This window comes from Ostrinia nubilalis, chromosome 15 (genome assembly GCF_963855985.1).
Source record: "Ostrinia nubilalis chromosome 15, ilOstNubi1.1, whole genome shotgun sequence".
Classification (NCBI taxonomy): Eukaryota; Metazoa; Arthropoda; class Insecta; order Lepidoptera; family Crambidae; genus Ostrinia; species Ostrinia nubilalis.
Window position 1 is genome coordinate 2,461,764 of NC_087102.1, and position 24,620 is coordinate 2,486,383.

A 24,620-nucleotide genomic window follows, 5' to 3' on the forward strand; every position below is an offset into this window, starting at 1 on the left:
AAAAACATAACCCCTCATTCTGGCGCAGACGGGTAATTAAAAAATAGGCCTGCGTATCAACACTCACAAGTCACAAAATAGGTTAGCAATAAAAACAGCGTGTTGTATGGTCAGCATACAAAATGGACCCGAAAACTAATCAACGCGGTGTGTTTTTAATTAAAACTGATTGTCAACACGATATGCCATGCCATCTGCATGCGAGTTAGGGCTGCCAACCGTGGCTTGTGAGAAAAAGTCGAAGGATTTTGGAGTCTATGTAGATCTACCATGAATGAAAATGAAATATTGATGTAATAATATACAAACTTGTTGAAGCACTTAAAAAATATAAGTACATAATCAATAAGTATCACATTCTCATTTGAACCTAATTATGATAGTAACGTCGTAGTCGTATTACCTTACTACAACTACGGCGTAGTACTGATTCGTAGCATCCGTAGCTGTTTGCAGCATTGGCGTAGTTGTAGCTCGTATCGTAGTCCGTAACGTAGTTAATTGACCTATTTACTTAAATGTGAACAATTTTTATTTAAGATTTAGATTTAGAAACTTCTTTTCTTTTCTTACCATAGTAAAACTTCACAATTCAATTATCTCATTATAAAATATCAGAATTGTTTTCATAGTTAGCAACCCTAATGCGTGCTGAATTTGCGCCAAACTTATGTAATTAAAATTTTGCCTAATAACAATAGCCTGCTAAACTCTTTGGTTAAACCTGTTTCTATGTCCAATATTGGTTCCAGGTTTTTTCTGAACGAATGAATTTTAATAGCAGCTTAAAAGTAGTACCTACTTACTCTGGTATCATTGGTGTCAAGTCATAAAGATCGTTTCATCAACGAAGACGCGCCCCACCATACGTCCGCTAATGTTCGAATGCTATCGGTACACACTAAATCATCGATGAGTGCACACGCACACTACAATAATGACACTCGGATTGCTCGGATCAAACTCCGCACCCCGCGCTTCCCTCGACCAAAAATTGGTGGGGCGCGTCTTCGTGGACGAAACAACTTATACAGGTTTCTTTATCTACGAAAAACAAAGACTTTTGCCGTCGATTCCCAGCTGTACGGGTTGATATTCCCTATGAGGACAAAGTTCTGAATATTGTTGTTGCTATATCGATTTTTCAAGAATTGTGAAAAGCTCTTATTAATCAAAACTCTGAAGGTAACTTACTTATCTCGTGAGTGAAATAATTTTATTTTTATTATATTTAGATTTTTCTTTTATTTATGAATTAAATGAAAAAGAAAAATTCAAAGTATTGGTCATCAAATTATGTAACTAACTATTGCGCTAAAAAAATAATAGACTTAACATACATAGTGAGATATCTATACTTCTGAAAGTGGATTGTTACATAATCTAATACCAATATCAACTCAAACAAAAGACACCAGCTGTATTAAATTGAAAATAAATGGCATTGAATCTGTAAGGCTGGTTGCACCATCTTACTTTAGCTTTGACAAACGTCAGAAATCGGTCAATCTCCACACAAAAAGCACCGGTTATCGTTATAGTTACGGTCAAAATTAGGTGGTGCAACTCAGCCTATGTATTGAAATGTCCCCGTTTATTATCGGCCGTTTGGTGTAGTGGTTCAGAACGGACTACTATGCCGAGAGGTCCCGGGTTCGATTCCCGGCCGGGCAGATATTGAAATGATGAATTTTAATTTCTGTGACGGGTCTGGGTGTTACTATGTATAATAAGTATGTATTTAAAAAAAAAAGTATATATAGCCTGACCAGTGGGTCTAGACAAAGTGCAATAATAATCGCAAACCAGTCGAAAAGTGGTCGAAAAGCCCCTTTTTTGTATGGAATTTGACGGATTCGATTTTCGATTCGATCAAAAAGTGAGTTTTGTCTAGGGGGGCAGGAACATAAAAACCCTCGCCATGTTGCGGAAAACTAATGGTACTAATTTCTTTTAATGGCAACAGTAACTGAAAACTTCATTGACATGTCACCTTGCATGTCAGTCTATTGCTGTCAAAGTGTAAACAAACTTTATTTTAAATGTGCGCAATTGATTTTGTGAAGTAGTAAATTGCTAAAATCTTTTTATAGTCGTGGAAGAAAAGTGTTTCACAATGTGTTAAAGTATTTGTCGAAGAGAAATACTAAGGGTTCGGACAATATTTTCATTGAATAATGTTTCCGACAAAGGTTGTCAAATTGACTGTCATGTTTATCGTATAGTACAGTCCACTATGAAAATTAGCTGTGGTTTGTTTCAACTACCTATTTTAAAATTTTCTGTCACTTTCTAAGTGTTGAATTTTATGGAATTGGGAAAGAAGTACCGAGTTTGAAGCGTTCATGACCAAACATTGCAGTTGAATATTCAAGTTCTGAATTTGATTATTGATGAATAATAAAATAAATCCTACTAGCTCGATTGATGGTTTCATTTAATTTATTTAAACCAGGTTACCTATAATAATATTTTTTGGTTAATTTATGAAAATATCAAATTAACCCGTAATCCTGAATCCTGATACATAAAGTTAGCCTATTAATTTAACACAGGTACGACTGTACTCAGTGTTGCACTATCAAATGCGATTGACGCGCCTCTATGCCAGGGTTTTTATGTTCCTGGTCAGGCTTATAAGTAGTATATCCGCTAAGCTAGCACCCATAACACAAGCATATTAATTGCTTACTTTGGGGCTAGATAGCGCTGTGTGAGATTGTCCAAAGATATTTATTTAAGATATTATAGGTACTTGTCGATAAAAAACCAACCTGCCAGCACTAGTCTAGCCGAAATTTACCTGCCCCCCTAGACAAAACGCACTTTTTGATCGAATCGAAAATCGAATCCGTCAAATTCCATACAAAAAAGGGGCTTTTCGACCACTTTTCGACTGGTTTGCGATTAAAATGGCACTTTGTCTAGACCCACTGTATTGTTTCAAAGTAATCTCAAATAGCTTGTTTTTCTTGAGCGTAGGAAACAAACAAATCGTCAATCACGAGGCTCGGGGGTATAATAACGTTATTTATCAGAGCCACTTTTTGTCAGAGTTAGCTGATCGATTCGAAAATGAAGGAAGCTGCCTCCCAAGACAAAAAAGATCTTTTAGGAACCTAGTTACGTATCGTAGATCAAGTACTTTCTGAAATTCCTAATTAACAATGAGATATTTACGCGTCTTAATTATTTAGTTTAGTTGCCGTACGATTTGGTATAGAAAAGTAAAAGGTTACAAAAATACAACCATCAAAATCGTTCGGTATTAGATTATTCCAATTTAAAGCGTTTGTATTTAATTTGATTAATTTATAGCTACAGCAACACGGTGTGTGGCGTCTTTAAGTTGAAGCTATCGAAATAACGGTTCGGAAAGTGATAACGAATAACGTTATTGCTTTAACCCATATATGCCCAGAGGCACGAAAACGACCCAATGGTACATGTTCTCTTACGAAGCCAATTACAAAAAAACTCTACGTTTTTTTTCTGTTTTAGCGCTATAAATATAATGTTGAAAGAACTTCCTATTCAAATATAACAATTACTAAGATCATTCGCCGCCACTTTTTTTCGAATTTGAAATTGAATTTCACAGATTTTTTTGTTGTTGAAATTAGTGCACCCAGTCTTACAAAAATGTAAATATTCTTTTATGTATTCTGTTTTAAACGATTATTGCGATTAAAATATTGAAATGAATATATTTTCAAGGTAAATAAGTAAGAAGTGTTATGAAAATATAAATTTATCTGCTTTGTTATTTTTTGAAAAAGTTCTGTTGGTCGAAAACGACCGCATGGGCATATATGAGACAAGAATGTAGATTTTCATAGTATAAAGTATTTCAAATAAAAGTCGTGTTTATTATATAATTAGTTTATAATTTCATCAAATTATAGCAAATAGTGTAAATTAATGTTATTTGGTTAATTTAGAACCTTGAATAATTACACAGTTAGTACAATTTAGGCACGAAATTCTGCAAAACACTTGTTTGTTTTTACATAAAGCACAATTTCTATGATTCTTACTGGTGAGGATCAAATGCTCAGCACCATACAGCCTTTTAGAGGTATATTAGAGGCACTGGGCGTGTTGAAGGTCCAGGCTGAGTTCGAGGAGATCCATTTGTAAGAAGCGAATTTCTAGCAATTTATCTTCGAAACTTCAAAGTGTCTACAGATGCTCCAAGTGATCTCACTATTATGGCAAAGTTATTGATGGGAAGGAAAAAAATGGTTCTAATGTTTTTGACATGGTTGATTGATGTCACCGTCAATAATAACTCTGGAGTTTCGAAGATTAATTGCTAGAAATTTGTTTCCAAAATATGGATCTCCTTGAACTCAGTCTACCTTCAACACGCCCAGTGCCGTCTAATATACCACTAAGTGTAAGGCGATATGGTGCTGAGCATTTGATTGATCCTCACCAGTCAGATTGGTTGAAATTGTGCAGTATGCAAACACATAACTGTGAAGAAATGCAGCAAGTGTGGTGTAAATCTCCATGGCAAAGGTTTTGCAGCCTAAATTGTACTAACTGTGTTATTATTCATGTTTCTAAATAAACCAAATATTATTATTACACACTATTTGCTATATTCTGTAAAAATTTGTAAACAAATTCTATAATAAATACGACTATTATTTGAAAATACTTTATACTATGAACACGTACATTCTAGTCTCATATTATATGCCCAGGCGGTCGTTTTCGACCGACTGAAAAAAATATAGTTCCAAATCCTGAAATCCAAAAACTCATCTTGGTTCATGATTAAGGGTCTATATAGAGTAAATATGCCAAATTACATAAAAATCTGGGACCTAAATAGTTCTGGGCATATATGGGTTAAAATATTCTACAAGTTTATGATTATTGCTCAATATTGCTAATTGTCTTTGCTACTAAAAAAATATAGCAGATGACAGCACAGGCGCACAGCTGTCTTGTCTCCTGTCATCTGTCAGATTCAAAAATTCTGTTGTTGGCTTGGTGCCGGTCGCTTTATTTTTCTAATTAATTAACAACAATGTCCGCATTTCATGGATTTCCCAGTGTAACAGGACCAGAAGAAACTGCCTTCTGTAAAATAGACGAAGTTTACTGTTGTGGTAACTCTAGATATGGCAACATAACTACTTTTACCAATACGGTAAGGTTAGCTTCATGTTGCATCAATTTTTTGTGGTTTATCGTTGTTTAATTTTACTTTTTAACATTTCAGACGAAACAACATCCTGTGATCAACGTGGCAAGGGATATCCATCATCACAGAACGACGGATGAGAACATTTCTATGTATATAGATGTTGAAGACAATTTGCTGAAGAAAATAACCAGTGTGTGGTACAAGCAAGGTTTTCTTGAAGCTTTGGGCGTCGCAGCCGATCCCAGCATCAACAGAGAGAGTCCTTTCCTTGCTGTTGCGGCATCTTACGTGTTAAAAGTGGCGAACGTGTTCACAGCATTCCACTACTTTCTGCAGCCACATTTGAAGGACATAGGGCCTAAAATTGTGTCAAACTACTCGAGAACAAGGAACTGGGGTGGTGCCCCAGTGAAGTGTTTGGCATGGCACCCGCACACTACAAAGATAGCGGTGGCAACTGTAGACGATAATGTCAGAGTGTATTGCTCCGAAGTACAGTTTGTGTCGATGTTGAAGTGTAAAGCTCAAGGGCATGTGTCATCGCTGTGCTGGAGACCGTTTTCAGCGTCAGAAATAGCTGTGGGCTGTGAACAAGGTGTCATTGTGTGGACTGTGGACCCAAATTCAATGTTCACGAAGCCATCCTCCAGTAATGCTATTGTATTGAAAAGGTATGTTTTAGTCATAACTTTTTTTTAATAGCTATAAGTATAATGAATTGAAACCTAGTGAATTTTTCTAGTATTATATCTAGTGAAACTGTGAATTTTTCCCCTTATTATTTGTTTGTTATGAAGTCATCGTATTATGTTTCTTTGTTACTTGTACAGTTAAATAGCACATCAGACAACACATTTAACTTTTGTTGCAATATCACACTTTTTAGACCTAATTAAGATGCCACATTAATAATGTTATTGGTCTATGTCCAATAAGTAAGAACCTTTGTATACCTACGTGGAGCAATAAAGAATTTGAATTTGAATAAGCTTAATGTGTCATCATCTGTACCTATAATATTTTACAGTAAAACGAAAGTGCTCTGACTCTCACACAATTTAAATTATCTAGATAAAATTAATTTTCTGTTTCTAATTTCCAGATCAGGCCACAGCCCAGTCACCGATGTGAGCTGGTCTCCGAACGGTGACTTATTGATCAGCTGCAGTGGTGCGGACACCTCGATGATGGTGTGGGATGTTTCCATGGAGACAGCCGTCCCACTGCGCAGGGTTGCTGGTGGCGGAATAGTTTTTGCAAGATGGTCGCTAGATGCTAGTAAAGTGTTTGCTGCTACATCTTCGATTATTTTCCGGTGGGTATCCAATTTTTATTTGTATTTTTTTTTTCAATAAAGAATAGTAACTTTTATTGTTAGTAAAAATTTTTAAACTTGAAATGTCACTTTAATGTATGTACTGTTTAACGAGTGTGTAACTTTTTATTAGTAAGAGGGTTAATTTTAGGTCATGTATGAACAATGGGATAAAATAAAATAAAAAATACAATACTAGAGTAGGCAGTAATACTTTGTGATAACATGAAATGAATTATTCCAATCAAGAATTGACGAAAAAGGCGTCAATTTAATAGCATTGTCATTACAGAAACTTCAAAATTAAGAGACCTAAGACCTATTATGAGCTTGTTCATTAAATCAAGTCTATTATTACTTACCTACAGTGTATGGGACACTAAGCGATGGACCCCCGAGCGTTGGTGCGCACGTGGATTACGTGTTGTGGCGGCTTGTTGGGGGCCTGATGACTTGCTACTCTTTGCAGCTAAAGGGGAGGCAATGATCTATGCTCTCACCAACACTGGACTTATGAGTGGTAAGTGATTATTAATTTATGCTTCTAATACATGTAGTTTATGGGACACTAAAGGCTTCCACAGACCAAACGCGGGTCAGAAGCAGCGCGGGTCAGTTGCAGCGCGGCTGAGGCACACTGAAAGCAGCGCAGTTTCAAAGCAGTTGCAACGCGGGCGGTTGTCAAAAATTTAAATATTCGAAAACCGCTTTCAACGCGCTGCTACCGCCCAGCGTCCGGTGTGTCATGCTAATATGGCCGCCATAGTAATACAACAGCGCGGGCCCGCGTTCGCGCCGCTTCTGTCCCGCATCCGCGCCGCCTCGTTTGTCGTTCGGCAGTTGCAGTGCGGCGCGGTTTGAGCGCGGGCCCGCGTTCAAATTTGGTGTGACATCTTTCAAAGAGTTTCTTGTATTACAACTTGCGCGGGCCTGCATTCAAACTGCGTTGCTACTGCCCTGCGTTTGGTCTGCCCAAGGCTTAAGCGTTGGACCCTGACCCCTGTACCCCCGAATGTTGCGTGATGACCTGCTGCTGTTTGCAGCTAAAGGGGAACCCATGATCTATGCTCTCACCAACACTAGACTCATGAATGGTAAGCGACTGCTGAGTGACACCCACCAAAACATTGATAACTCTACTCAGTAAGCAGTTTTGCAAAATGGCCCATGGTCTACCTATGCTCTAATCAACATGGATTGGTGACTGGTTTGTGGCTGCTGATTTATGCATCTAATACATTGATGAGTGGTGTAGTGTATGGGACATTAAAGGTTGGACCTCTGAGTGTTGGTGCTTGTCGTGGCAGCATGCTGGGGGCCTGACGACTTGTTAAAGGGGAGATCCCCCATGATCACTGGACTGATGAGTGGTAAATGTCTGCTGATTTATGCACTTTTCTTGAAGGTGATAATTACTTACCATCAGGTGAGATGCAGGCCAAGAGCTTCCTCGTTGTGGATAAAAAAAAATTGCAGTATGTAAAAGAAAAAGATCTGCATCCTAATTATGCAATATGTATTACCATGTTTACCTATTGGTAAACTTGCTACTAAACTAAACTTTTGTGATATTCATGTCACACAAGCTTAGGCTATGCTTTTGATATGCTGCATAGCCATTGTACAATGGTGCAACTTGTACAACTTTCTTGGGATATTGTTATTGGTAAGTATAATCCCCTTATTAATAAAAGTTACCCCATAGTTGAACCCTTAAAACAGTTTGTCACTATAAAACAGAGTTCAACTAGGGTGTAACTTTTTATTAATAATGGGGAGAGAGAAGAGGACAACAACTAAACTATCAGTCTAGAAACATTATTGTTTTGTAAGTATTGTTACATAGGTAATTTTCATTATTTACAGGTGCCCAAACCAGCAAAGCGGTCCCAATCCTCGACATAACAAAAGTGGAGCTGCCCTCAGGCCACCCGGTCGGAGGCCCAGTGTTGGACATGTGCTGGGATCCCACGGGCAGATACCTCGCTCTGTTGTTTGAAGAATCTCCTCTCATAGCCGTGTTCTGCACTACGCATCTTATGATGCAGCTGAAGATCACTCCTTGGTTAGTAATTGCACTTTATTTATAACTAGCTGACCCGGCGAACTTCGTACCGCCTTAGCGTAGAGATTTTCTTTATATTTTTTTCCGTAAAAACCTTGTACAGAGTATTAGAAAACTACAAAAAAAAATATCAGCCAAATCGGTCAAGCCGTTTTCATGTTATGTCGTGACAACGGAAAACGGGTTTCATTTTTATATATATAGATAGCGGCCGCCCGCGACTTCGTACGCGTGGATCCCGTTTTACCCCCTTAGGGGTGGAGTTTCGTAAAATCCTTTCTTAGCGGATGCCTACGTCATAGCATCTACCTGCATGCCTATTTCCTTGATAAATTGAGATTCTAAAAAGGTATCATCATCATTTCAGCCATAGGACGTCCACTGCTGAACATAGGCCTACCCCAGTGATTTTCTTATTGACCGTTTGGTATCGGCCTGCATCCAGCACCTTCCTGCTTACCTTTATTTGGTCATCGGTCCACTTTGTAGGTGGACGTCCTACGATGCGCTTTTCGGTACGTAGCCTCCACTTGAACCCTGCTGTCCCATCGGCCGTCAGTTCTCGGTCCACCTAGTGGAAGGCCTGCCCATGTCTACGCTACGTCTTCCGGCTTATGGTCGCCACTCGAGAACTTTTCTGCCCCAACGGCCATCGTCACTACGAGCTATGTGCCTAATCGAAACTAAATAAAATAAAACTTCGATTTTAATCTAATGTTAATGTCATAAACTGTTCACAGCCTTCACAAATTAATTTACATTTGTTCCAGCTGCTTCATCAACGGCATAGACAACGAACTACCCTCTACGATGGCGTTCCAACAGAACTTCACTGAAGGAGCCTGTCTCACCGTCGCCTGGTCATCGGGCAGGATACAGCATTTCCCTATCGTGTACAATATGTAGAGGTCAGGTCAGTTTGTAGCTTGACATTTATACGGTGGATAGTACAACCAGAGTAAATACACATGAGTAGGTCATCTTCATAGAAACGCACCGAGCGCGGTTTGTATGTGAGCGCGCCAATATTTCAGCAATATTCGGCGCAACCATGACTGGCTCCCCGCTAATCCCCGCTAAATTTTGTCATTGTGTGCGTGCGCGCCGCATACGTGTTGGCGCGCTCACATACAAACCGCGCCCGTGCGTTTCTATGAAGATGACCTACTCATTTGTATTTACTCTAGTACAACCTGGCCGAGTAATTAGCGAACCTGGCAGCCGTGACGTCACATCGACGCTCTGTGGGGCTATTCCGAAACACCATTTACGTAGTTTTGGGTCTTTCTGTCACCGTCGCTCGCGCTGGCTTCTCGCTTTGCGTGAGAGGGATAGTAACATTCGAAACTTCGGATAACGTTTTTCGGAGTAACCCCGCTGGTACGGACGGGGCAAACGCGGAGAGATATGTAGGTGATTGCAACTAAGGCCCAGAACAGACGGTGAAACGAAACTGCAACTGCTAGTTACTTTTGAGTTGCGTCTAAGTTTCTGCCATAGCGTCCGTTGAGAGACCACACATGACGCGACCAGTTTGAAACTTTCACTTTCAGTTTCATTCATCAGAATCATCAGAAAGTTGCAGTTTCGTTGCAGTTGCGTTTCACCGTCTGTTCTGGGCCTAAGAGTCGCATACCAGCGAGTTAGCTCGATCGGGTTGTGTACTCAAAATAGTTTTTGGAAGTGAAATAAAAAAAGATGATTATAAATTATGTATGATAAGCTGGTTACTTGTTGATTTTTGTTTGATTTCAAATCATAAACCTATGAAAATCGTAACTTACAGGTGACGTCAAACGTGGTATTTCACGAACTTATGGCTGAGTTGCACCGCCTTATTTTAAACGTGACTATAACCATAACCGGTGGTGCTTTTGTATGGAGTTTGATGAACTTTTGACGTTTGTTAAAGTTAAAGTAAGATGGTGCAACCCAGCCTTAGAGTATGTTTGACAGCTCATCAAAGTATTCAATTGACTGGTGGTGGCAAACAATTAAAAAAAAAAACAAGAAAGTCTGTTGTATTTGGTGGTGGAAGAAGATGTACTTATAGAAACCATTGATTGTAATCAAATTCGAATCAGTATGATTGATGCCCGTTTTCACCATCAATCCCTATTTTTTAAGTGACCCCTATGTAAGCAAAATCCCTGTTATAAGTTACCATTGGGGTCACTTAAAAATTAGGGATTGATGGTGAAAACGGGCATAAGTAGCTTAGCTCACAAAAACTTGTATTTTCTTTTGATAAAACAGAATAAGAAACGCTGGTAAACGTAATTTTGTCGTAGACACATCTTCTAGTTAATAAGTTTTTGAAGTAACATAGGTATGCCAAAAGACTGCCTAATAATATTTTTGTACTATCAACTAGTGAAATAAGTAAACATTGTAAATGTGATGTAAATAAACTCTTTTATTTTTAAACAAAGTTTTGGGTTTCATTTATTGGGATAATCATTTTAGTCGTAGATTCTGTAGTACTTGTAGTAATAGCAGTAGTGATGATTGCAGTAGTAGTGATAGTAGAAGAATCATTTAAAGTAGTCCTAGTCACATTGATCATAGCATACTTATCAAATTCTTTGTTTCGTCTGTACATCATTGTTGGCTTGTATCTGTATCTAATTGTTTTTTGACTTTTTAAATCCCTCGCTGCGGCTTTCAACAATGGATTAATCAAATCTGACGACTTTTTCAGGGCTAACGAGTCTTTTAACTCGTCGTCAAGACTTAACTGTACTTTAACATAAACGTTATTTCGATTCGTGTAATGTGAATGCTCATCACTCTCCATAAATTTTCTGCCCGCGAATTTACCGTTACAGACAGAAAATACAGAACAAATTCTACTTTTTAAATCCCTTTCTAAATTCCCCAAATCGACATCTATGTTTACAATTAAATCCTTTTTAATATTCTGCTGAAGTCTTGCTCTTAGCGACTCTAAACCTGTATCCAGATCCATTTTTATTAGAGTTATTGTATCCCTTATTGTATTCTTTATGTAAGATTTAAGCGCCTTTATGTTTGCCTTCTCATCTTTTACATGGTTTAGTTGGAAATCAGCAGTCGTTCTTTTGAATATCTTAATAGTTTTATCCTCTGCTACTAAGCTTAAGTTGGTTATTACACTGGCAACATCATCTTTTTCTTGACTGTCTTCATTATTAACATCCCTTACATACATCGATGCGTAGTTCCTCAATGTACTGACAGCGGTATCGTTTAGTGCTATATAAAAGTCTGTCATGAATTTTGATAGTTCTTGAGAGCAAATTTTGAAGAACTCGCATTTGACCTTCGTCTTTATATTATTATCCTTGGGCGTTCCTTGCCGAAGGCCTACATCGTTTTCGAATAGGATCTCCTGCCCATTATTACTAACCACTTTGCAAATTATTTTGTACTTATCTGCCATAACTTCCAAATCTTTGACTATGTGAGCGAGAAACTCGTGAAACTGCTCGAAAAATAGGAAGAGTTTTGTTCCTTGGAATGAGTCTGGTTGATGCTTTGCGTATATCAAGTACTGCTTCTTCAGTTTATCCCATTGCTTGTTCCATTTGGAAGCTATAGAAATGGTGTTGTGCACGCGATTTTGGCTCTTACTTAATTCGTTATCCGGTGTGCTTTTCCATAAACATTTGTTTGAAAGAAGTCTCGCCATGATCCCATCTAAAGTGTTTGTCACAAGATTTCGGGTGTCTTTTGTAACGTTTTCTTTCATCAGTGCAGCCTTAATTTCACGCCTGATCTTCTTATAATTATTTATTTTGGCTCTTAATGGGTCCGGTATTAGTTTTTCTTCTTTTTTCCTCAGATGTTTGTGTTTGTTATTATTTGGAACGAATTCTACTATAGTGGTTTCATCATTGCCTTCTAGCGTGAGATTATCATTTTCTTCGTCTTTTGTTTTTGCCTCTACGTCATAATCTTGTAGCAGTGGTTTTAGTTCTGCGATTTTTTTCTGTATAACATTTTCCACTGAAGATTCCTTGAGGACTCTAAACGTTGGTTCTGCGTTGAATGCTCCTGGCTTTAGATACGGGGTGATGAATGTTTGCACAAATTCTAATAGTGTTGTTATGTCGGGCAAGTTTCCTTTTATTAGGCTTCCCTTCGTAGGGACTTGTGAATAAATAAGTATAGAACAAAGCAGTTGTGCTGAAAAGGAAAGGAGTACCTATTTAATTAGGTCGACATCAGTATGTTATTATTGTTTTATAGTGTCAATCTATTGGATTGATTCCTATTTTGTTAGTCCCTAAAATAATGTGGAATTTAAATTTTGGAAAATCTTGGATTTGAAAAAGGACTTTTAACTTAAAAGCAGAGTCTTATCTTTCTTTTTGTGTTATATTATATGCCTCTTTCACTAAGCGCTTTCTTAGTTTTAGTAATCTTACGCCCAGAGTGTTTTCTTATTGCCTCGTATGACATTTAACTTAAGGCATGTTTTACAACTTTGTCCTCTTACCTTTAAGAGAGTTTGCTCTAAAGTTTTCCATTATGTTGCCTTAATCGGTTTTCAATCCATTTTACAGGCATGTTTACGGTCGCCACTGGCGATATATGAAACGGATACTATGGCTACGTTTTACGACCCTCTTTTATATCTTGAATTTTATTATGTCCGTGGATTGAATGGAAAAGATTTGTAGTTTAAGATTTTACAGGAAAATGCCTTTTACAATGTGAGCAGGGAGTTATTTAGATGAAATAAAATACTATTTCTTTGTAGATACCAAACTGATTCCCTAAGATGAAATAGTGAATTGATGCCTGATCATTGTTATTGTTTAACGAAAATGTAATGAAAAATACATATATTAAAAGCTAGTAAGAGAAAAAAGAGACAACTAACATAATATTCTGTAAATATTTTCTAGGTAGGTACAACATATTATGTTTAGGCGCAGGCCACCATTTTTTTAGGCCGATAGTTGGGTTGGGCTGTTAATTAGTACATGAAAGTGCGCAAATTGCATCGGCCGATTCTTCAAACAAATTAGAATCGGTTCCAACTATCAGCCGACTAAATATCTTTAGTCTGCCGAGAGTCCTAAATTAAAAATGTTTTTGCCATTCAACTCAAAAGGAGTTGTGCATGTTTTGTCATTTTGGCTAGAATATAAACGATATCAATTAAAACACGAATTAAGCAACAGCATTTTTATTTAACAACATTACATTATATTCATATAGTCGTACTGTAATTCACACATCTTCAATGTACATATTAATATACTTTAATAAGTAGGACGTACTCGATTGCAAAAGCCCACTGGAAGCTTAAAACTAGTATTGCAACAATGGTATCACTTGCATGTTATCAAAACTTAAATATTTTTAATTAAATAATATTTTTTTGTTATAAAAAACAATCTAGTCTTAAGACTTTTGTTTACAATTTTAAATTTTAATCCGAAACAAAACTACATTCGGCAAACTACATCTTTTTCTAAGGAATATTTTAATTAATTATGAAAATCTACTTGCTTATGAATAAGTAAATGTACAAATGAGTAAATGACTTAATTCATGAAGATTATATTCGAAGATAATATTGTTTGGTCTTGAATAAAACACTTCATTCGTGAAAATATAAGAAGACAATATTTTAATTGTATACATATGAAAATGTATCAAAAAAATATTCATAAAGTCAGAGCGTGCAGAAGTTGAAGACGTTTATCGTAATTGAACAAACAAATACTTAAATAGGTACGTATCGCATAACTATTTTTAACCTACCTAAATTCTTACCAAATCACTAATTAATGGGATAAGTTGTGTTCAATTTGTTTTATTATTTTTGGACTCATTATTTTAATCCAAGCAACGGATACAATGCATTTTCTCGTTATGGCGTTGCTATACAAAACGTACATGAATACTACTGAATAGTAGTAATTATTTAACTCTAGCAACACTGACCAAGCTTACAACCAAGCTTACAACGTACTACTCTAACAGATTGAGCTTGCTGTTGGTCTTGCGCAGCTGTGCTCGCCATGGTATGATTTTTGCGCTCTCGGCATTGTCGTCGTCATGTTTACCGTTTGTCGCGTGACCTGTGGACGTTAAAATAACAATGTTACCAGTACACGAAATAAAATTCCTTCCATTTTGACAATGTCCTAACTTTCTTCACTACTAAAAACTAGTAAGAAAACATCAGTCAGTAAATATATAACCGGCATACACACGTAAATCTTATGATTAATAGATCGTTAATTTTTAAAGTTTTGATTCAGGAAAAATTCGCAAAAAAACTTAATAGTCTGCAATTAGTAAAACATGTGAAGCTGATTGTGGACTGCCTAAAATACGAGTACCAAATGGAAACGCAATTTGTCTCGACTGTTAGCTAAGTGCCAAAGCTAATGAAGCAAAACAAGTGATTTGACAGTCCAGATTAGTTAAAACTATCAATTTTACGCATGGAAAACTGAACAGAATGTCGTTTTTCGGTAACGAATTCATTATGAAGAACTAACCATGTGAATAACAGCTCATCAACAATAGCAGAAGTGTACCCATTTCCACGATTGTTTGTGTTGTGTTTGTGCGGTATTGTTATTTACTTACAATTTACATAAATATCAAAAATATACCCATAGAATAGGTAGTTTTTGTAAGCATCACGACAGCATGAAAATGTCTATGAAGTCGCAATAGTGTGAGAATTAGTCGTAGCAATACGAATGCTGTAGCTACAGTACTGACCGTTACAGTGGTCCGATGATAGCTTCGCTTCTGAGGGCGCGCGCGCGGGCTGCGCAGGAGTGTCGTAGCAGAGCGATATGTTGTCGATAGAGTCGTAGCAATGCGAGAATGAGTCGTAGCAGTGCAATACTAGTGCTACGGCTCTCTCAAGGAATTGACAGAGGGTACTGACCGTTACCTAATCATATCATAGCCTAATACGGTACTGAAGCAAGAGTACTGACTACTGACCGTTACAGTGGCACGAGCAGTTGTCGATGAAGTAGTAGCACTCATAGCAATGCCAGCATAAGTCAACTAATCTAGCGAGAGTACTGACCGTTACAGTGGTCCGAGGATAGCTTCGCTTCTGAGGGCGCGCGTGCAGGCTGCGCTGGAGTGTCGTAGCAGAGCGACATGTTGTCGATAGAGTGGTAGCAGTGTGAGAATGAGTAGTAGCAGTGCGAGAATGAGTCGTGTAGCAGTTAAATAGAAAGCACTTCTATTGAACTGCTACACGCGCTCTCTCAAGAAATTGACAGAGGATATTGACCGTTACAGTGGTCCAAGGATAGCTTCGCTTCTGAGGGCAGGCTACGCAGGAGTGTCGTAGCAGAGCGATATGTTATCAGAGCCGTGGTATTGCTTGAATGAGTCGTAGTTCAATATAAGCAAAGGGTACTGAGGGTACTAACCGTTACAGTGGTCCGAGGATAGCTTCGCTTCTGAGGGCGCGCGCGCGGGCTGCGCAGGAGTGTCGTAGCAGAGCGATATGTTGTCGATGGAGTCGTAGCAGTGTGAGAATGAGTCGTAGCAGTTCAATACGAGTGCTACGGCTCTCAAGGAATTGACAGAGGGTACTGACCGTTACCTAATCATACCATAGCCTAATACGGTACTGAAGAGTACTGACTACTGACCGTCACAGTGGCACGAGCAGTTGTCGATGAAGTAGTAGCACTCATAGCAATTCCAGCATAAGTCAACTAATCTAGCGAGAGTACTGACCGTTACAGTGGTCCGAGGATAGCTTCGCTAGATAGAGAGTTGTCGATGGAGACGGCGCATTTGAAGCAGTGTGAGAATGAGTCGCAGCCGCTAAACAAGAGTGCTGTGGCTACGGCTTTCTCAAAGAATAGGCAGTGGGTACTAACCGTTACAGTGGTCCGAGGATAGCTTCGCTTCTGAGGGCGCGCGCGCGGGCTGCGCAGGAGTGTCGTAGCAGAGAGATATGTTGTCGATGGAGTCGTAGCAGTGTGAGAATGAGTCGTAGCAGTGCGAGAATGAGTCGTGTAGCAGTTCAATAGAAGTGCTACGGCTCTCTCAAGAAATTGACAGATGGTACTGACCGTTACAGTGGTCCGAGGATAGCTTCGCTTCTGAGGGCGCGCGCGCGGGCTGCGCAGGAGTGTCGTAGCAGAGCAATACGTTATCAAAGCCGTAGTATTGCTTGAATGAGTCGTAGTTCAATATAAGCAAAGGGTACTGAGAGTACTGACCGTTACAGTGGTCCGAGGATAGCTTCGCTTCTGAGAGCGCGCGCGCGGGCTGCGCAGGAGTGTCGTAGCAGAGCGATTTGTTTTCGATGGAGACGGCGCATTTGAAGCAGTGTGAGAATGAGTCGCAGCCGCTAAACAAGAGTGCTGTGGCTACGGCTTTCTCAAAGAATAGGCAGTGGGTACTGACCGTTACAGTGGTCCGAGGATAGCTTCGCTTCTGAGGGCGCGCGCGCGGGCTGCGCAGGAGTGTCGTAGCAGAGCAATACGTTATCAAAGCCGTAGTATTGCTTGAATGAGTCGTAGTTCAATATAAGCAAAGGGTACTGAGAGTACTGACCGTTACAGTGGTCCGAGGATAGCTTCGCTTCTGAGAGCGCGCGCGCGGGCTGCGCAGGAGTGTCGTAGCAGAGCGATTTGTTTTCGATGGAGACGGCGCATTTGAAGCAGTGTGAGAATGAGTCGCAGCCGCTAAACAAGAGTGCTGTGGCTACGGCTTTCTCAAAGAATAGGCAGTGGGTACTGACCGTTACAGTGGTCCGAGGATAGCTTCGCTTCTGAGGGCGCGCGCGCGGGCTGCGCAGGAGTGTCGTAGCACAGCGATATGTTGTCGATGGAGTCGTAGCAGTTTAATAAGGGTGCCATAATATAAAGTACTGACCGTTACAGTGGTCCGAGGATAGCTTCGCTTCTGAGGGCGCGCGCGCGGGCTGCGCAGGAGTGTCGTAGCACAGCGATATGTTGTCGATGGAGACGGCGCGCTGCGTGCCGCTCGGGTACGCGCGCCACTCGCCGTTCGTTCCGTTTGAGCCGTTCGTCTCCTCGACTTTCGGAGTGTAAAGGGATTGTCTGGAAGTATAGAAACGGTGAGATGTTAATATTCATTGAATGGAATAAGTATAATGTTATACGCGTACAAGTTACATTTTAGAAAATCTGGTAAACTCAAATTCGTAGTCACAAAATTATCCCGTAAGGTTTTTTAGAACTCAGGGACAGGGGAGGCTTTAAGTCCTTGAACCAAAACTTGAGTCACTAAACTCCCTAAATGCAAAATTAATACTGCTTTGCACTAAGGGAAAAGAGCACCTGATAATTTTAGAGCAAATTCATTACTGAATATTTTCTGTAGTTGCAAATGCGACTAACGCGCGTCAGTAGCGATGCTGTCGCGCGTTTCGTAAAAAGTCGCTGTGGGCGAGGGCCCTTAGGTATCTTTAATTCATCTTGCTATCTGATCCATCGCTTGATATCAATCTATTACCTCAGCCGGTTCTCAGCCTCCTCTCTCCTCTGCAGCAGCTGTCTCTTCCAAACTGGCACCGCCGCCGCCCTCCGTCTCTCCGCCTCTCCCGCCAGCTCCCTCTCCAGATCCCTCCGCGCCTTTTCGGCGGCCCTCCTCGCCAACATTTGCCTCTTCCACGCCGGTATCACGTTCCCGGCGGCGTCTCGCTCCGGCACCTGGGGACAACCCTACCGTCGGCCAGCCGCACGTGTTCAAGGGAGTCCACCACCATGATAGGTAAGGGACGACAAACAATATTAATGCTCAAATTGGGTTGCTTGGAAAATCTACTAAAATCTGACTCGAATGATGAATAAAATTTGTTCTAAAATCCGGCTCGAAGGACCAAAATTAAACCATGTTTATACGATTATCAAAAATATTACTATCAAAGTTTGGATTTGGCATTAATACAGTCTGCCTTGCTCGTCAAATGTAGGTAGGTGAAATGAAATGTTTAGTGCAAGTAATGAAAAATTGGATCTACTATCCGGCTCGGAGGACCATGAGTCTTATGATCGTCTAAGCCTGTGGCATGCCTTATAAATATTATGAGCTCGATTTTATGATGATTACTAAATTCATTCATTCAATCTATCTATTTAATGGGTACCTCGGCTCGGTAGAGACAACATCACGTGAAGTTAAATACCGATCTTATATTGTTGTAATTAGAGACAGTTTTGCAACAAAAACTTGATGGTGACAATCACAGAATCCAGCTCATTGTATTGACAAAATAGATATTTATTTAAATTTAAAATAAAAGGTGATATTTAATGAATATGGATTGATTACTCTAACCAAGGAGTTTGAAACATGACTCTTCGCGGTTTGCATTCTTATTACACAACCTGTGGTCTACAAGGCATAACAAATGATTGATTTCCATGTTAGTAGTTAATATTAAATTCCAGATTAACGAATTAAATGTTTATCTAAGAAAAAAACTACAAATTATATATATACAGGGTGGAAACGTTAAGTGATCTCACTCGATTATTTCTAAACTATCCAAGATATTGAAAAACTGGTAACTGTTCCTGAAAGTGCTTCATGAGCTCTTTCAAACGGTACCAATAATAGGTTACAGAATAAACTGGATCTATCTGAAAATTCAATGTTTCCAGCTTCCATACTAAATGTATGCCAGCCACACAATGAAAAGTGTAATTTTTTTTATTTAATAATAAACTCTTAAAATAAAGTCTTAAATTGTATTCTTATTTAAAATTACTCATGGAAAACATTGGTTTTAGGCTTTACTTGCTATAATATTGCCCAAAGATGAGTGCCATGACTGTGGTAGTACTAAATGTATGGAAGAAAGAAACATTGAATTTTTTGATAGATCCAGTTTATTCTGTAACCTATTATTGATACCATTGGATAGAGCTTGTGAAGCACTTTCAGGATCAGTAATCAGTTTTACGATATCATGTGTAGTTTTTAAAATAATGTGACTTTACCAAATGTATGGAAGCTGGAAACATTTAATTTTCGGATAGATCCAGTTTATTCTGTAACCTATTATTAATACCGTTTGATAGAGCTCATGAAGCACTTTCAGGCAGTAAGTAGTTTATTGATATCTTGTATAGTTTAGAAATAATCCAGTGAGATCACTTATCGTTTCCACCCTGTATTAGATACAGGCGAAGAGCTTCCTCGTTGTGGATAAAAAAAAATTAACGGTTCCCCACATTATCCTCAAACTGTTTTCAGCTGGTGGACATTGCGAGAAGTAGTAGGTAATATAATATTTTTGATATCCATAACCGCGGTAAACTTTTTAATGATTTCAAGAAATACTAATTTCAAAGTCACTCGATGAAAAATAAAAGCTAGACCTTGATTAATTTCAATTCTTGTGTCAATATCCGCAAGTAATGGAAATTGATAACTTATTTCAAGGTTCTTCTGCTAGTGCTAGCTACAAACTAGTGGATGAACCCGTTGTTCATCCACTAGTTTGTAGCTATCATCTCATTTCAACTACAGTAATTTACAGTTACACGCCTGCATCCTACAATCACTCGACCATATAACTAGCAACTTAGAATATAACTTTATCTCTCAATTTATTACAGCACGGTTCTGATTTATGTAACAGTGCAACTAAAATGTTTGTTATTTACAACAATGCCCAGCTCCAATTAGCCGCGATGAATACGGCACCGTTACTCTGTGGCTGTGCTGTTACATAACACGCGATTGTAGCGACCGTGACCGTAACCGTTCGGTTTAACTGGAGATAAAATAGTACTTAGTTTTACAAGGTAGGTAATATGAACTAGATATTATCTTCGAAGTCATTGTTCGTCTTAGAAATAATAACGCGATGGAAGCTCAATTTCGATAGAGCGTTTTAATGATGAAGAACTTTCTTCTTTCATCAATGTTGTATGATTTTCTACTTAATGCTATAACAGTTTATGTTCATTTTAAACAACAAAATATGTAAAGCAAGCACAGCACATCTTGTAAAAAATATCTTGAGGAATAAGTAAATAGGTCTTTGTTCGTCTTGGCAATAATATTCTAAATATTAGTTCGTCTTAGAAAAAACATCGCAATGCAAGTTTTATTTCAACTATAATTGATAGAGCGTTTAATGATAATGAAAGTTAATGTATTCTACCTCTGCAAAAAAATACGTAGTAACTAAATTAGTAACTATGTCAATTTTAAACAGTAAACTGTGTGTTGCACAGCACACCTTGTAAAAAAATATCTTGACGAAATAGCACAAAATTGATTTTGTATTATGACTTCGCTTGTTAGGTAATATCGAGTATGCCTAAGTAGGTACGGGCCGAATTCACACAGAACATTATTCAACTTTGGAATTGATTTTTTTTCCAATTTGAACTTAACTGAGTTCAAATATATTGGAAAAAAAATCAATTCTCGATTATAATCGAATCCGTAGAAGTGTTAGAAGAATTTTTCATCTCTTTGCGTAAACTGTTCTAAAACCATATTAAGTTTCTCAGCTTGTGAAAACCGTCCATCAAGCAAAACATGACGTCACAACACTTAAGTGGCACTCAGCTGGCATGCGGAACAGCCGATCATGCCCGTCACCGTTTTCCCATACTCCACATAGTTGCAGGTAGATTGGGTAATCAGCCAATTTACACGTCGTCCAAAACACAGTTTTTTTTGCTAAATCAGTAGCTTCACATAACACTTTCAGCCTGATCATCAATTTCCATCAGGTGAGATGCAGGCCAATACCTTCTCTGTTGTTATTAAAAAACATTTGGAGCAGCTTTTTCTATTATTTTTTATGTATCAAAGATTCCCTTTAGGCTATTCCCATTAGAAGGGGTTTTTCAACAGAAAAATCATGCTGACTGATAAATAAAAAATAAAAACTGTTGCATAAATAAATTAAATTGTAATTTTACTGACTTAAATAAACACTGGAATGTAAAACTAAATCTTAAATCTGATACTTGCATCCACGCCAAAACAAAATAAGGTTACTGAAGCGTATTAGAGCTGGTTTAAACATGTGTAAAATACAGTTAAAAATTAATAATTTATGGCTTTATTTTTAACAAGGTAACAAATTTTACCGGAGATAAAATACAACAAGTGATCAATAAGAATTATTGAACGCAAGATGAAATAGAAGTTTTGAATTATTTTACTCAAATTCACAAGTGAGAGTTATAACAGGTTAACAATTAGTTACATTGACGTTCGTTTAATAACAGATTCGTCATTAAGAGAAATGACAGATTTTCCAATTTTGTAGCAACACATCTTACTTTTATGTTTTCAAGTGTTTGCTGCTTTCGCGTTTTAAAGGACATTACACATTTAACAGCTTTATGAGAACAAAATAAATAATAAATAAGTTGTTTATTGAAAATAAATAAGTTTTGATACCTACTTATGTAATTACTTTATAATATGGAAACTGGAAATTGTTATAGCTCATTTTATAGCTGCGACGCGTGAAAGTCGATATTTCCCTTTTATTTGAAATGCAATAAACATTGTAATAAGTATTTTATGGTTTTCTTAATGGTATAAGTTTCCAATGAGATTTTATGGGAAGTGTTCTTGGTTTTATTTCGCCATCACGCTGATATTATTCTATAAATGAAAGGAAAAACGATTGCGGGTTTTAAGCATAAAAACACTTGTTATTACTATGAACTAGGGGCGTGCCCCGGCTTTGCACGTATTTATAATCGTAACTTTATCTTGAATCGAATGCCGAAAATTGCATTAAAATCTAAGACAGGCGGGAGAAATTCTGTTTTATACTATGTTAAATTTTGTAAACTTATTCGGAAGTTTATTCAAATGTATTTAACGAATTTGTATTTTTAAACGTATGTATTTCTATATTGTGATTATTGCCCGTATTCACAAACGACGCTTGCTTAAGTGAAGCAGCAAATCGAACGCACAGCGTTGAATAGAGCTTTGTGATTGGTTCGTGTGTCACCCTGTGCGTCCACGCGCACTGTGAGACCTCATAGTAATGTTTGTAAATACGGGCGTAAATATCCCTAACAAACGTACCTATCTATGTGCAGAGAGGTTCAAAGAAATCACAAAAAGATCATGAAATATATTGTAACAAATGAATATCTAAAGTAACTTATTAGCTACAATCCACATTCGTCACGTTTTTGTCGATCACGTCACGTTTCACTCGGAATTTAGTTAAAAAGAAACTTTAAACGATCCAGTTTTAAATTAGGAGCACTAATTAGAGTCAATTTATGACAATCTTGACAAAGATGCAATTAAACCGGTTACACACCGAAGCCGACCCACCGACACAATTTTGAGACAGTTTCTAAATACAGAGGGCTTACAGTAGGCGCACACCGTTGATTTTTAGTTGGCCGATAGTTGTGCCCGATTTTAAATTGTATGAAGAATTGGCCAAATCGAATCGGCGTAGCGTGCGCACTCCCATACATGCCCATACTGATCAACTGCCCGACTAAACTATCGGCCGACGAAAAATCAACGGTGTGCGCCTACTCTTAGTGTGAGTTTACATCAAATGTCCTCACTAGTGAGCGCGTTAAAAAATATGATACCCATATGATGGAAAAAGACAAAAAAAGTTACACGAAAAAACAACGTTGCCTTTAGATGTTTCTGATACAGAATAGCGGATAAGATTTTCATTATTTTACAAGAATATTAGTATAGCCCTGTTAACCCCTCGTGCTAAGCTAATTAAGTTCACCACGATAGTCCATGCGGTGGGGTTCGAATCAGCGTTCCTCGGATCTCGAGTCTGCCAGTCCGACACCTTCACCGTTCTCCTATCGTAGCTTCTATTGCTGAAATACATGAACTAAATCCTTATCTTCTCAAAATCTAGACTAATAGTTAAATTTTAATTAACTACTAAACCGAGTGCAAACACACGTAAGCGCGCGGGAGTACGGTGAAAGCGTGAAAAGTGATGCGCGCGACGCTCGCTCAAATTTAATATTTTTCATTCAAATCCTACCTAATTGATATGATACATAAAGAAACTTTTACTTATTAAAAGAATACAAGTATTGTTCGGGAGATCAATAAATAAATCGATGCTACATTTCGTGACGGTTCGTGTTGTGAATAGACTCCATTGTCTGAGTTTTCCACGACTGGTTTGCACTTTCGATTAGTTTTGCTGTTAATTTGTGGTTTTGATTTCACAATCGCTTAGATCAACGAGCTTTGAACTTTAAGAAAATAATTTAAATAAAATGATCAAGGAGCCTTTTGGTACTGGCTGAAAGTATCATTATTATAATTTTTGCCAAAGTCTACTTTTAAAAACACATTTTGAGATGTTTTTTGAACTAAGACAATTTACGCGAACGCAAACGTGTGGATTGATTTTAATCTAACTCGTAACACAAGGAAATTTAGCTTACCACGAGAGGTTAATGTGATTATTAGTAATTTGTACTTAATTATAATAATAATAATAATAATAAGAAGAAGTACTCCGAATATGGAATTTACAAAAAGTCTACATTGTGCCCCTGGTTCTTTCTAGTACAGGTATCATACCTAAACACTTACACCATAGCCTAAAACTCATTGACCTTCCGGAAAACAGTTACATAACAATGCAAAAAGCAGCTATATTAAACACGTGCCGAATAGTACGGCGATTCCTTCAAGATGAGCCTGCTATGGCAACGTAATCCAAATATTTTTATAGATTCGATTATAGATCAGGTACTTGGCCATGCCCGTAGCTGATCTTATATTATACCAGCTCTATAGCTGAGATGAAAAAATCGCAAACATATAAATAATAATAATATAGCCCTTTATTCAGATCAATTAACAATACAAACATGATCATTGTAACAAAGTAACAATTTATATTTTGTTGAAGTTTTAATCTATTCTCCTGCTTATTTTCTGCAGATCTGTTTGCCAATCGGCAAAGGCCTCCTCCAACCTTTTCCATTCTGATCTTTCCTGAGCGACTCTATTCCACATCACTCCTGCCACTTCTCTGATATCGTCGTCCCACCTTTTCTGCGGTCTGCCTCTCTTCCTTTTGCCTTCCCTGGGATACCATCTTGTCACTTTCTTAC

General features: G+C 38.1%; 3 protein-coding genes across 13 annotated transcripts in view; 1 reads left to right on the forward strand and 2 right to left on the reverse strand.

Annotated features, from left to right (window-relative positions):
* Window positions 1–4,989: 4,989 nt before the first annotated feature.
* Window positions 4,990–10,972, forward strand: LOC135078724 (aladin-like). Its single transcript, XM_063973282.1, has 6 exons — window positions 4,990–5,164; window positions 5,237–5,832; window positions 6,264–6,476; window positions 6,845–6,996; window positions 8,343–8,541; window positions 9,312–10,972. Exons 1-6 carry the CDS (start codon window positions 5,042–5,044, stop codon window positions 9,445–9,447), a joined length of 1,419 nt encoding a protein of 472 aa, XP_063829352.1. The 5' UTR covers window positions 4,990–5,041; the 3' UTR covers window positions 9,448–10,972.
* Window positions 10,938–13,119, reverse strand: LOC135078721 (uncharacterized). The gene is made up of 2 exons (XM_063973278.1): window positions 13,022–13,119; window positions 10,938–12,708 (listed from the first exon to the last, which is right to left on the reverse strand). The coding sequence occupies exons 1-2, from the start codon at window positions 13,050–13,052 to the stop codon at window positions 10,964–10,966; spliced, it is 1,776 nt and encodes a 591-aa protein (XP_063829348.1). The 5' UTR covers window positions 13,053–13,119; the 3' UTR covers window positions 10,938–10,963.
* Window positions 13,120–13,701: 582 nt separating this feature from the next.
* The window catches only part of LOC135078716 (espin), an 89,740-nt gene continuing 78,821 nt past the window's right edge, over window positions 13,702–24,620 (reverse strand). For 8 of the 11 annotated variants that reach the window (XM_063973271.1, XM_063973270.1, XM_063973269.1 and 5 more), the window contains exons 14-15: window positions 18,013–18,221; window positions 17,184–17,597 (exon numbers count right to left, since the gene is read on the reverse strand). In XM_063973271.1, the coding sequence (XP_063829341.1) occupies window positions 17,378–17,597; window positions 18,013–18,221 (429 nt within the window). In that variant the 3' untranslated portion in view covers window positions 17,184–17,377. Of the gene's footprint in view, window positions 14,619–17,182; window positions 17,598–18,012; window positions 18,222–24,620 lie in introns of those variants that run through there. The other 3 variants (XM_063973273.1, XM_063973262.1, XM_063973272.1) reach the window with 3 other exon arrangements.

Excerpts from the sequence above, each read along its gene's own strand:
- LOC135078724 (XM_063973282.1), top strand. The coding sequence starts at position 5,042 with ATGTCCGCATTTCATGGATTTCCCAGTGTAACAGGACCAGAAGAAACT. Across the intron at positions 5,165-5,236 it reads TAACTACTTTTACCAATACG|ACGAAACAACATCCTGTGAT; the intron begins GTAAGGTTAGCT and ends TTAACATTTCAG. Across the intron at positions 5,833-6,263 it reads AATGCTATTGTATTGAAAAG|ATCAGGCCACAGCCCAGTCA; the intron begins GTATGTTTTAGT and ends TCTAATTTCCAG.
- LOC135078721 (XM_063973278.1), bottom strand. The coding sequence starts at position 13,052 with ATGGAAAACTTTAGAGCAAACTCTCTTAAAG. Across the intron at positions 12,709-13,021 it reads TAGAGCAAACTCTCTTAAAG|CACAACTGCTTTGTTCTATA; the intron begins GTAAGAGGACAA and ends TTTCCTTTTCAG.